Below are 13,951 nucleotides of genomic sequence, written 5' to 3'. Positions count from 1 at the left end.
GCTCGTGGAGGGTGTTCCCTGTCTCCCTGACAGTCACTCCTTCTGCAGCACAAATCCCAGACAGAAATTGTCTTTGAAAAGCAAAGAGTTTCTGCAGAGTCATACCAGGCCAAGCTATACCTACACAACATCAAATGCCAGCTTTGTGCACAAACAGTGCTTGGGATGGCTGGGAAGAAAGGGAAGGTGATGGTTTCCAGAGGAGCAGGAGGTCTGGAGAAGCTAAATATTAACCACACACTGCTGAGATCAAAATAACCCTGAATAACAAACACGTCAGGAAAATAGAAACCAAAACAAGCCAGTGTCAGTGTGCAGACGTTTCAGTCGGTGTTCCAAACCAAAGTCACTGCTGACATTGCTGTAGTGTTCTGTAAATATGGAACAAGAGAGCACAGCAACAGTGGAATATCCAAGGGCTCAGATTCTTCCCTGTTCTACTTCTGTGGGCATTGCACATAAAGGCAAAGTAAATAAAGACAAAAATGTAAAGGACAGCAAGACCTGGGATATATCTGGGAGTTAAGATGTTCAGTTCACAACAAACCTGGCCTGTGTTTGGCTTTTGCAGCTTTGAGCTGTGGCAGGACACAGACCTGTGCTTTGGGACAATGACTCTCTCAGTGGCAGACTGCAATGACATCAGCCAAAATTATTTAATCTATCACAGAGTGAGCAGTGGTTCACAGGACCCTGTGGTGTTCTCAGGGGCTGTGTGCATGCTTTCCAAAGATCCACTGTTGATTTTGGCTGAGCCTTTGACAAATTTCAGTGAATTAATTCTAAAATGATGGCACATCTACCCCATTCCTATACAACTGCAAAGCATCCTTGGTAGAAAGGACTTGAAGACCTTCCAAACTCCTCCATGACAAAAGAAAGATGATGGATTGAGATGATCTTCAAGGTCCCTTCCAATTGAAACAATTCCATAATTCTCCTGGCACTGAATGAGCTGCCTTTTCTTTCAGGGACTTGTCCCAGTCGATGCAGCCCACTGCAGCATCCAAGTGCACATGTTCTGCCACCTCTGTGCTTTCTCTGTGCAAATACAGCTCTAGGACCTTTGCATCATGTTCCCAGACTGGGACTTCACTAACTTGTCATCAACAAAGCCACTGGGAAACAAGGAGCAGAAGGGAAACATCTTTGGGCAAAAGACCAGGGAAGGAAAAGAAGAAAAACAGGCAGTTACTGGCCTGTAGCTATGGGAGGGAAGGAGAAAAGAGTGAAAATAAAAAGGAAGGTGGTGATAAAAAGGTAGAGAAGGAGTATGAGTGCAGGATCATGGATTTTCTTACTCATTTGTAACAAAAAGATCCAGAGTCTTTGATTGAAAATAACTATTTTAAGGGCAGCAGTCCTGGGCATGACTTTGGATTTCTGCTAGGATTAGAAACCTGCACTTTGCTTAACAGTGGTCAAGATCATTGGTTCTGGGACCTCCACATCACCTCCACATCTGAGAAGTTATGCACTCCAGCCTGCAAAGCAAAAGGCTGGTATGTGATCTGAAGCTCAAGTTTCCCCTCAAGCTCTCAGTGTGGCAAAACAAACTGCTGCTCTCCAGATAATCAGAAATCAGAACTGTTTCGCATTCAGTTATACAGTAACTAATTTCCACATGTCACAAAAAGTGATGCTCTTAATTTTTTCATCAAGAATCAATTGTTCAGCTTGGATTTCCAGCTCCTAGGGTGATAGAGATTAGAAAGTATTGCCAAGGTGACCGATTTCCATATACCCTCATCTTTCCATCAAATCCTCAAGAGGCATTAGCAATATCCCTGAATAACCTTGCAGACTGAGAGCCATGGAGGGCCTGGTGTACAGAGTGATAAAACTGGCAAGTTGCAATTCCCAATGCCCAGGTTTGTAATGCAGGAAGTCAGATATTTGGATTGCACTCAAGCATTCTCAACCACCTACCTAAAGGAAGGGTGTAAAATGAGAATCCAGAGAAAGCAGAGAAAACATAGGAGCCCACAGAGAGGTAGGACAGCAGCTCCTCTTGACATCCAGGTTTGCTCCTTTGACAGACTATCAGTTCCTTGAATTATCCCCCTGTCTGCATCTTTTAGGTGGAACTGGGGCTCTGAATGCACCAAGAAATCCACGAAACTGGAGAAAAAGCCATGGAAGGAACAAACTGACTAATGCTGTTGTACTGAGGAATGAGCTGCTGTGCCTCAAGTCTGGCTGGCAACACTAGAGGTGGAACTCATCCTTTCCTATAAATAAATCCCTCCATCTCAGCCTTCTTTGTCGTTCCCCTCTTTCAGCGTGCAAACACCCGAGTGTAAAACCCCTTTGTGCAGGCTTAGGCAAACTGCAGCAGCATTTTGTCAGCAGCTCTGGGGAGAGGTGAGTCTGAAGGAATGGTTTAAGAACACCATGAGGCTGAGAGGTATTTGACTTACTGTTCTCAGAGAGCTCCACCACGTAGTAGAGCACGGGGCTGTTGCCGTCGAAGGGGCGCACCCAGGAGAGCACCACGCTGCGGCTGTAGGAGGAGTTCAGGGTGGCCATGAGGTTCTGAGGGGAGTGAGGCAGCTCTCTATGGAGGAAAAAGGGTAAGAGAAGGGAAAAAAAATAAACCAGCACAGAAAAATTAATCTATATTTCATCCAGCTCCAGTCTTTTAGGCAGTTAAAGGCAGGCGACATCGGCCCCGTGTGATGATGGATATAAAACCACCAGCAGCTATTGTACAATTAAATAAATTATAGACATCTTGGAATTCTTCACAATTTTATCCTCTTTGGAGGGGGGAAAAAAATTTATGCTGAAGGTCTCAAGGCTGATGTATAGAACAGCTAATGGACATGTCGCTAAATGTGGCAAAAAGCCAAATTTCATCCCGTTTTTGACCGAGCAAATTGGTCAATAAATTTCCTCTCTCACTTTTTCTCCTGTCTTACAATGATGTCCTACAATGTGACAGAAGTGATACGTATAAACAGTAAAACACATGGGAGATATGATTTAACATGGAATTTTTCATACTCAAGGAAGCAGAAGACATTGACACTATCCACACAGAGCAACTAATCAAAATTACCATATGTATTCTTAGGCTACAGAACAGCTTGATTTACTCACGGATTCAGGCTTATCCTGTCATGGGTAGAATCCTTCCTCCCTATAATAAGGATTTTTTTGGAAGCACCCAACCAGAAAATGTAGTGAAAATGCCTGCAGAAACCCCATGGAAATACAACATAAAACATTTCAAAAACAAAAATAAAACAGCAGCTCAATTAAAATGTGTAATTTCTACACATAAAGGAAATTTGTGGAAAAACATTTCATTTGTACCCATTGGCTGAAAGTGGGAGCTGCATGGTGAAGTGAGAACACTAAATTCTGCTGCAACCCTTAAACGCTGATGTGTTTTAAGAGATAAAAGCCCTTCAGCATTATACTTAAGCATGATTTTTGCTCCTTATCATCCTGGTTCCTAAGGAGAACGAGGATTTCGGAGAGAAGGAAAAGCAGGGAGGGCCAGTTTTTACCCGTTCAATCTGCCCTCCTCCCCAGGAAGGCTGAGGGTGACCCTTCCACAGCTCAGGCCAGAGCAGAAAGCCAAGAGGGCACTCACATGCTTAAATTAAAAACGCAGCAATTCCTGCTTGTGATGTATTTTGCCACTGAAGACTCAGAGTTATTTAAAAACCGCAACTCCTCAGCCACTCACCAAAATAAATACAGGCTCTGGCGCCAAGCCAGAACAATAAATATGTCCTGGATTTCTGTTTCTACTGGAAGATTGAGGAACATATGGAGAGGCAGACAATAGTTTTATTATTTTTCTGTTAAGCCGTGAATGCTTTTGTTTAGGCGTTTCTGATGGATACACACTCTGGAGTTAGCATCAAAAAAAAAAAAAAACCCAAAAAAAAAGCTGGAAGAGCCAAAGAGTGGCAAGAAAAACACACAGCTAATGAGGCACCAGAAGCAGAAAGCACTTCCCTGCCCACCTCTCTCCAGGCAAGAGGGGTTGATATTTCCTAAGGCTAAACCTGAGACTCAAAGCCTTGTCTCATCTCATTTGACTTTAAACGCAGAACCAAATTAGCAGCACGGTGACCCCAGGCTCTTTCTGTAGTAAACATGGAATGACACCTCCGGGTGTGATTCAGATCTCAACTTCATTAAATCGCTTGCTTGAGATGCCTTGATGGTGAGGAGTTTAAGTTGACTGTTCTCACTCCTTTCTGGGCGTGCACTGACAGCTCAGACATGGCCACTTTGGGGCTAAAACAAACAAAAATCATGTGTGGGCCCAAAGGGAGTGGATTTTGAACATGGCACGGTGAAATTTTGGATAAACACGTTTAGGGAAGAGGGGAACCTGGAAACAAAGCAGGAGGGCAGCTGACCTGGGAGACAGAGCGTGGCTGTCACTGGAAAGTGTGGGGGTGTAAGATATGGCCATTTACCCAGGGACTACAGGAGTGTGCTGCTTAATTTTGAATGAAACATTAAATTATAATAAACATTAAACCTCCACCACAATTTATCATTATGTCCTAGGCAAGCTGGTTGGAAAAGTTTTTGTGATTAAGCTGGCAAAGGTAATTACTGAAGGGAAGAGTGAAACGTCTTGTTGCTACATGGCTCACACGAGTCCCAGTCCCCACTTCATTTATCACCAGTCCCTGTGGGGAAGAGCTCAGAGAGGCTCCAGCTCCTCCTGGAAGATGATGGCCACAGAAGCAGCAGTGTGAGAGGAATGGCTGAGGGGAAGCTCACAGCAGATTATCCCCATGTATCAGCTTTTCTGGGAAGCAAGACTTAAAGCTTGGGCTCTTTTTTCAAGTGCACAAGACTCAGAAGACTTTTGAAAAAGTTTCCCTGTTTTTTAAATGCATAGACTGGGTTAAAACCTGGAGTTTTGTTTGCTTAGAATTTGGGTTTAGCAGACTTTTTTTCTCAGATTGACAAGGACAATCAGCAGCAGCACAAGGGAAATGGGCACTTTCTGTTCAGACAGAGATTGAGTAGCGTGAGCTGCTGCCTCCATCCAGGACACCCTATCCACAGATATCACAAATATTGGGTTTGTCTTTACCCAAACGTGTCCATGCTGAACAGCAACAGATGGTGCTCACAGATTTAAGCCCCTCGAGGCAGGCAGAACAAGTGCCTAAGAAACACACCTGGACAGAAATGAATATTTAAAGCTCCAAAGACATTTCAGCACAGGAGTGTACCTCTCCCATTGTAGTATGCAAAAACAGAGATTAAAAAGTAGTAATTTCTACTTTAGCATGCACTTTCACTTTGTCTCCTTCTCATTTGCTACCATGTACCCTGTGGAAGGGATGATAAATGAGACCTGTACCACCATCATGAATATTCACATTCCCCAAAGAGATAGTTGCTTCTATTTTTCCTTTAAGAGGATTACTTTTCCTTGCTTCCAACACCCAAGAAATTATTGCAGAGAATTCTAATTTCAACCCTTTCTCAGGGTGAGGAGGACCTCAGACTAGAATTGGTCAGCACCAAGAAAGTGGATGAGGTTTAGAGGAAAAACACCCAGAGCACAGAACAGACCTTGACCAGACATGCAAAGTGTAGTTCCATCATTATCTTTTGTTCACTGAAGCCCCAACAGGAAATATATGGAAGTTTTTCAATATAGAGTATCTTAAAACCTCATTTTTCTAATGCTGAAGAGTTGCATGGAGGCAAGTTTTCCATAACTTATTTTATGTGATAGCAAAATATGTGCATGGACACTTCAAAATCTGTAATTGATAGATAACCCCAGGGTTAATGGCATTGCCACCAAGGTGACCTGAGGGAACTCTGACAAAGCAATTAACGTAGTGCATTTGCAAGAAAAGAATATGAAGTCATTGTGACAATCTGGGAGAGAAATATTAGCCAGCTGCAAATGATACATGCTCAAAACAGAAACCCTAATGTTTTGAGTCAGCTCATCACTGCCAGAGGGCCGCTGAAAAATTCACTCAGCAAATACAGAGTGTTCTATAAAATTAGCTAAAAGCAGACTATTTGCTGAGAAAAATAAACCAGACACGGTTTGGAGAGACTTCTGAGAAAAATGGTCCAACAGCAGGTAATTAGAGAGACTGTGACTGAAGAGGGGATTACTAAAAAGGCACAGGAGATTAAACAAGTTTTCTTGTCAGGTTCTGAAAAGCCCTGCTCCTATTTTATAATGGACTCCCTCAGAGAGGTGCAGCAGGCAGGGTCTGCTCAGGAGCAGGTGGTTCATCTGCCAGGGCTGATAACAGCACTGGGCTGAGGCAGGCAGGGAAGGCAGCACTCAGCCCTGATGGCTCTGCTGGTAAAAGTTTATCATGGTTTAAATTAACAAACGTGGCAACTGTTGCTCAGGACTTTGCAGTTTCTCTCGCAAAAGAATCCTCTCCAATTCCTGCAAGGCAGCCCCGAGTTTTGAGGCTTTTCTTCTCTCACAGGTCTGTAACAAGGGGAATTTTTGGAATTAAAGGGTTGCCGAGTTCCAGAGTGCACAGATTTATTTCCCATTTCAATCTGCTCAGATCTGGAGATGACTTGGGAAAGAGGTTTGAATTTTATGCTTTCTTTTTGCTGAAAACATCTACATTCCTGCTATGGCTTCAATGACAAACAGACACAATGGCATTTATTTCCAAATGCATTTCTGGGCAATATTTCTCCTTTGAGTATCAGTGCACTCAGACTCAGCAGTGAACCTTGAGTCTTGGATGACATCTCAATAGAGAGCTTGGAAAAATAAATAGAAGCCTTCTTTCCAGTGAGGAAAGAATAATATATTTTCAAGTTTGACATTCCTTCTTCTTTCTCTCCCTGGAGAAAGGAGAAGAGATGGGCAATTGGAACCAAGGGATGTGGGATCTGTATCAAGTTACATTTGTAATTGAACATAATTTTTACCTCACACTGCATTGGTCATAGTGATTTTCATTTTAGCAATATTTTTTTAATGGGATATATTGGGAAGAAATTGGAAGAAGTGGCAATTATAAATAGTCCAGTAAAAAGGGTATCCAAATTCATGGATAGATGGCTGACAAAGGCAATACTCTGCATTCCTGGCAACCCACTGGGGTTTATTATAAGTGGTTAGCTCCCCTCTCCTGCTTTTGAAGAAGACAGAACAATAATAGCTCTTTCTCTGATGAAAGGGAACTGAAAGAAGATGAACTTGCTGCCAGGAATAAATTGCCTATTTTTGTATTACACTGTCCTTCCCATATTTTTGCATAGAAAAAGAGCCTAAAAGATGTTACTATATGTTGTGACATAACAGAGCCTTGTAGAGGGCTTTGATTTTCCAACAATGCAGCATTACCATACTTTGCAGTCACATTCATACAACAAAGAGATCCTCTAGCATGGGCTGCAGACAGGCTGATATTGAGCAGTGGGTATCATCAGGCACAGATAGTGGTAATTCTGAATATTTTATACATCCCGAGAATCCTCAGGACATTTTGAGCTGGAATCAGCACAGTTTCTCATCAGGTGAGTGATACATGGTGATAACTCAGCTTTTGCAGCTTTAGGAACAAGTCTTTTTTCCTCTGTATGTATTTCAGGCTAGTGTTTACAGGACTATAAAAGTAAGCTAAATGAAGCTGGGATGTTTCATAACATGCAATTACTTTCAGACTCAAACCCTGTGACTTTCAGGGATGTGAGAGAAGCAGGGGGCTCATCACCAAATGCTTCTGATAAACAGTTGAGAAATTCTACTAGGAGAAAAACAAAGTCAGTGTAAAATTAAAATCTATCTCTTGCAGAATAGAAACATCACTTGCAAATGTTTTATCTCATGCAAATCAAATCAAGTGATGTACATGGAGAATAAACACATTTAGAGGGAAGACAAATGAACGAATAGAGTATCTTGACTAGCAATTAGTTTCTGTGCCCAAGTACCATCAGTGCAAAATTGATGAGCAAGGTAACCTTTGGCTGCACTTTAGCAAGTTCTTCATTAGTTTTCTGGCTTTCCTTTGCAAATATTTTATTTCTTCTTTCATGCTGAGGAAGATGATCCATCCTGCCTGCAGCACCAATGCATCTGTGCCGTGCTATCCGTGCAGGTTCTTCCTGCAAGGAACACCACCACTGTCCCCAAGCCTGGCTTCCAACAAGGGCAGGCAAAGGAAGAGAGAGTTTTCTTTCCTTCTTTTCAGAGATTTGAAAACTGGACCATCAGAGATTAAATAACCTGAAGGTCGACAGTTTTCAATTGAATCAGTTTGAACAGAAATCAGTAACAAACTTATTTGTGTCTTTGGAAACTCCTCTTGATGGGCACAGAGGTGGAGGAGGAACATCCTGGTTCCTGGGGGGTGGAAAGGTGGGGGGAGATCTGGAATTGTCAGGCAAGGCCATTGGTGGCTGCTCCAGTCTGTAACTGGTTGAGAGGCCTCCTTTGAACATTTGTCTGCCATTGGTGCTGCTCAAGGCACTGAAGTGTAAGTGCTCATCGATGGGAATGTGCATGCCCCGTTTGTTGATGCTCTGCACGAGGGAATTATCCTGGAGAACAGGGAATGTTATAGATCTGTCATTCCTATACAAGCTGGAATTTAATTTAAGCTTCACTTCAGACGTTTCCTTTCCACATATTTTCTTCTTCATTTCACTCCTGTTGTATTGTGTATCTCTCTTCCTCGCAGATCTGTGCTGCTGAGCCAAACGATAATGATGAAAGCTGCAAGGAAATGCAATGTTTTCTGGCAGTATTGCACTACCTGCAGCCCTGCTTTGAAATGAAATGTCACAACTCAAGGTATTATTGAGTGACTTATCAGTTACTTGACTCCTCTGAAAGAGTGGGTCTGATAGATTCCTTTAATTCCTCCAGGAAAAACAGGAGATGGGCGATCAGCAACAGAACATCAAAGGAAGTAGAGAGGCAGGATTAAGAGGCAGTCCCAGTGCATGGAGAGCCAGCCAACACAGCTGGAACAGCTGGGGTGCCTCAGCAGGGCACACAGGACGAGCCTCTCCCAACCAACTCTAGCCCAGATTTTATGGACCATAAAAGAAGCTCCTCAGTGGTCAGTGGGGAACTGCAAGTAAATCCAATTCCCTGTGCTGTACTGGGCTGCACAGGGCAGCTTTTGCTGTTCAGCATTAGGAAACCATCCTGCTGCTGAAGTGTTTAGCACATATTTATGGCTTTGTTTCAAAGTCCAAGCTTTAACATTCTTTTCAGTCTTTACTCTGTGATTTTTCTGCCCTCCATTCAAAAACCGCCTCAGAGAACAGCGAGCGTGGATATGTAGCTGCAATATATTCTGAATTGTCTTCTGCTCTTGGATTCCAACCAGCAGTAAAATGCACTCCGGGAGGAGAGCTGAGGAGTGCTTAATTAGAAAAAGAATGTATGACCGCTCTCGGAAAATGGGCATCTGATGGAGCCTTGGCACTGTCAGAATGATGCTGTATCAAACAGCCCTCTGCACAGCAAATCTCAGAGGTGAACTCATTACACTGCCAACCACACAATTGCCATCTTCTCAGAGACATCAGGCATGACCAGCAGAAACAGATGCAATTTAGTTAAATTAAAGCGTGCGTACTACTCGGGTAAATAAATAAATAAATAACTCTACATAAAACATTACCTTCTTTTTTTTTTTTTTTTTTTTTTTCATTTGATCTGCTCCACACATGTACCAAACCCACAGCTGTTGCTTTTAGTGATAAAAATAAAATGGAAGTGCACTTCACCCCAGTGGAATGACAGAAATAGAAAATATGGAACCATGTAATGACATTTTTATAATCCTTTTTCAGAGCTGAATGGCACTTTAAACATTTTTTTTTGTTTTTATTTTTAAAGATCCATAGGAATAAAGAAAGTCATACATACAAATATTTTTTTTTCCTGAAAAATGATGTATAAAGAGAATGCAGGAGTAAGCAATGCCCATCCAGGGAGCAGCTATTCTGATAAGTGTTTAATGGAAAAAATACTAAAAGGAAGAAAACATTTTCTTGTTTTTAAACCTTGCCATCACAGCACAGCACTTGGGCTTATGGGAAAGCCCTACAGCATGGGGTGATAGAAGGAGCCAGGTCTAAAGGGACCTTAGGAGGTCTCTGGTCCAAACTCCTGCTCAACGCAGGCTCAGCCATGAGATCAGAGCATTTCAAAGCAATTTCATTAGCAATGAACCAGCCTAAATTTCCCTTTAAAAAACGCCCCACACCAAAAAAATCAGAACTGCTGACTCTCCACAACACCTAGAATGAAATGTTAGAAAAATACCTGAGGGTGTCTGAAACCCAGTGCAGGGAATATTTAAGCTGGAGTACTCACATCACTTCCAGCCGAGCTGTCCTGGAGTCGTTCCCTCCGGAAGAAACGACCTCACAGGTGTAGTCCCCGATGTCACCCGACCACGTCTGGCTGATGAGGAGGGTCCCGTCCTTCTCTACTGTGATCCTGGAACTGCTGGATGGATTTATTACCACACTGTCCTTCTTCCAAAGGTACCTGAGTATTACAATGCTTCTGTTATTGATCACTTACTTGTAAGAGCACCAGAATAGATTTATTTTAACTTTGCTGGAAGGGATCAACTCCTGTCATCACATGTTAAAAATGACAGGCCCCTGCAGCAGCTTTCAAGAGCAGTGCCTTTTACAAATTCAAGTTTTAGATCAAGCGATCAGAATAAAAAATGTAATTCCATCCAAGATATTAAGTATTTTACAAGGAAAATATGGAGTACTGATACACATCCAAGTTCTTAAGTTCACCCCCACCAGAACATAAACTCTGCAGTATGTGGTGGGTGTTGGCCAGCTCTGTAACATTGGGCTGCCAGGATCAGAAACTTGTTGAAGGTTTGCTAGAGCTCATATATCAAGAACACCCCTCCCAACATGTCACAGAGGTGTGGAGAGCCCACAGACTCAATTTCCCACCTCTGAATTTTTATTCCCATATTTCTCTTTCCAAAGTTCTTTCTGCAGTTCACCCTTCAAGCAGTCTCCAAGCTCTTCCTTGCATTTTATTTCATTTATGTTGCATTCAGACTACATTAATTTTCATGGCAAATTTATTTTCAAGTTTTGAGTTTGTCTAAATGCTCTAATTCAAATTTTAATAGCCCAGACAAATTCTGGTTTCCTTTACACTGTTAGAACAGACTATAAGCCCAAATTATTGAGTTGTTTCCAAAAACATGGGCATCTCTGGTGTGGCTTTTATGCACCCCAGAGTAAACACTTCTGAAATCCTATTCCTTCTCTTTGGCTTTTACTCTCATTAAGTATCAGCCTCTGACAAGTTGGTTTTATTGATAGTGTATTAACCTTGACAGTAAAATCATGGAAGGCTATATTGAAGTCATGAAGTGGAACATAGCTCATTGTAAATAATACATAAGGCTGAAATGGAAGATGGGATTTCTATGATTAATGATACAGTGTACAACCTTTTAATGCAGTAATCAGGGGTTTGGTGTGAAAATCTGGGGTCCCAAAACTTTTCACCTAATGCTATTCATGCAGCTTAGAAAATGAAACTGGGATAAACCACACAACCAAGAAGTGCCACCACCAACCTGATTGAAATTCTGGGGTCGTGCGTGGCCTCGCAGCGCAGCGTGGCTGTGGTGCCTTTGATCACCGTGCTGTCCTCGGGAGGGCGGACAATGGAAGTGCGATCTGAAAGGAGCACAGCTCAGGTGAAATTACAGCCTTTTGCCTTGGCTGTTCACTCAGAGAGCAGCCACCGAGCCTTTGTCATTCAAAGCAAGAGGGGCACTGCTCTTCAAGCCTCTGCTGTGAAGGCTCCTCTTCCTCTACGGATATTGTGACCCCGGTGACACGCGGTGGGGTGCGGAGAGGCACAGCAGCACAGGGCACGAGTTAAGCCCAGAGGAGAAGAATGGTAAAGCTCTCCAAACTCTCCCTTGGCTTGTGCAGGTGTCTGTCAAGGCAACTCAGGGAGTTGAAGCAAACACTGAGTCAGGAAATGAGCCGCACTCAAAAACACAAACAAGACCAAGGAAAATCTGTGCAAAGGAAAACACACTTGAGAAAAAACCGAGAAAAAAAAACCAGCACCCTACAACCTCATCAACTCCAGGACAGTGGAGGAGCTCCTGGAAGAAAAATCTTCCATATCAGAAAGACGTTGTTTACTTAAATGTTTCAGAACATCCTTACTCCAGCCCCTCCTAGAGGCTCAGAACACAGTAATTGCTGTAACTACAGCAACCTGATCCGGTGTGAAAGATCCCATTATGTGTCACACACAGGAGCAGCAGCAGAGAGCGTCAGCTGAGGCAGGGAGACAATCAGGATGAGCTTGGGAGATATGTGGATAATGTTAATAAGTCTCAAATCCCTACAGAGATAATCTCTACTGAGAGATGCACAAGAAGGGACCATCAGCAAAATCAAAAGCTGACTCTGAATCATGGAATTTTTAGCATTACTCCTGATGCACCTATGTAAGGCTTCTGGCTTTATAATGGTGCTGTTGCTACACAAACATTAGGTTATATTCACTTTTATTCCCCTCATGCAGTACAATGAACAGGAACTATCTTTAATACCTGCAAGAACCACAGCTTTGAGAATTAATGGGAAGTATCTCCTTTACTTGATCCATACACCTGGATATCATTCAATTTACAGCATCCTGAAATTTCTACCAACTTGATATTGTCAATAAGACACAAACATGATGGCCACATGACACAAATATGTTACAGTTACTGCCAGGAATGTTTTCAGGTATTCCCAATTTCAAAAGGAAAAATGTGGCTGATTTAGCTTGCAGAGTTTGGGGATTAATAAATGCCAAATATGCACCACACATCAGCAGCACAATCAGCACTTCAAGTGCTGGAGAGAAGCCACAACACTTCTGTATTAATCCTCATCATCTTCATTATTTTCAGTTGCTCTTAGTCCCTGCTCAGGGATCATTATTTTGTACCTTGAGTAGTAAAAACCATGTTACCCTTCAATTGAACTCACTTAGGAGTTACACAGGTGAACCTCTTGGATCAGACTCACTTCCTCAACAGAAGAAATATAAAAATATAGAGATCAAGGGAAAAAGGTGGATGACAAAACCATTTCATAGGATGCCCTGTCTCACACCAGTCTGCAGTGGGAGGGATTAGCTGAAATCTGCTGCACTTTGATTTGGCTTCCAACAGCACCCAGAGCCACAAAAAATACAAAAGTGTGAGGAAAATCCTATCTGTTGTGACTGTGGCCCGTCTCAGTACCAGCACAGACTGGTCTGTGCTGCCTGCAGACTCCTGGAGGCAGAAACCACCTGAAACCAGCCAAACCATCTACAAATTAAAAGCTCAGACTTGCAATGCGAGACACCAAAGCAAAACATGAGTAAAACTGTAATTGTGATTGAAGCTCTATTTAAATACACTTCCTTTCACAAAATAGAGATTTATATGCATAATTCTCCAAACAAAAAGGGTATTTGTGATAGGCTTCCTAAAATAGACACATTATTCCTATTAAATCATACAAGTAATGCTATTAACGAGAAAAGCATAATTACTAATGAAAATTTCTTGAGCATACAACAAAAACTGATTAATACTTGATTAAAGTTAGACTTTAAACAAAGCATTATCCTTACTCCACACTGTCAGCATCACAAAAGCATTCAGAGCTCCTTCAGAGTTGGCTGCACAGCAAGTGTAATTGCCAGCATCCTGCAGGAACACGGGCGCTATCTGGAGCCCTCCAGACTCGAGGAGAACGAAGCGAGGAATCTGCACCGAGCCACTGGCTAAGATCTGCTCTCCTGAAACACACAGGGGAAGCAGCATGGTTAGTGTCAGGCAGATCAGGGATCAGGGACTGCAATTCCAGCTCTCCCAAAAATGTTACGTCCTGCCCAGGCAGCCGGCTCGTGATGGCCCCACAGCAAACCCGCTGCTCATGGGGCCAG

The 13,951-nt window shown here is 42.6% G+C and overlaps 1 protein-coding gene across 1 annotated transcript in view; it reads right to left on the bottom strand.

Annotated features, from left to right (window-relative positions):
• Positions 1 to 13,951, bottom strand: part of SDK1 (sidekick cell adhesion molecule 1) — a 383,801-nt gene that overhangs the window by 123,788 nt on the left and 246,062 nt on the right. The window contains exons 11-14 of the mRNA XM_053957811.1: positions 13,637 to 13,804; positions 11,577 to 11,679; positions 10,325 to 10,501; positions 2,421 to 2,557 (exon numbers count right to left, since the gene is read on the bottom strand). Coding sequence (XP_053813786.1) covers positions 2,421 to 2,557; positions 10,325 to 10,501; positions 11,577 to 11,679; positions 13,637 to 13,804 — 585 coding nt within the window. The remainder of the gene's footprint in view (positions 1 to 2,420; positions 2,558 to 10,324; positions 10,502 to 11,576; positions 11,680 to 13,636; positions 13,805 to 13,951) is intronic.

The sequence above is a fragment of the Vidua chalybeata genome, chromosome 16, assembly GCF_026979565.1.
Source record: "Vidua chalybeata isolate OUT-0048 chromosome 16, bVidCha1 merged haplotype, whole genome shotgun sequence".
In the NCBI taxonomy this organism is placed as follows: domain Eukaryota; kingdom Metazoa; phylum Chordata; class Aves; order Passeriformes; family Viduidae; genus Vidua; species Vidua chalybeata.
Note: the sequence above shows the minus strand (reverse complement) of the source record. Positions and strands in the feature narration are given on the sequence as shown.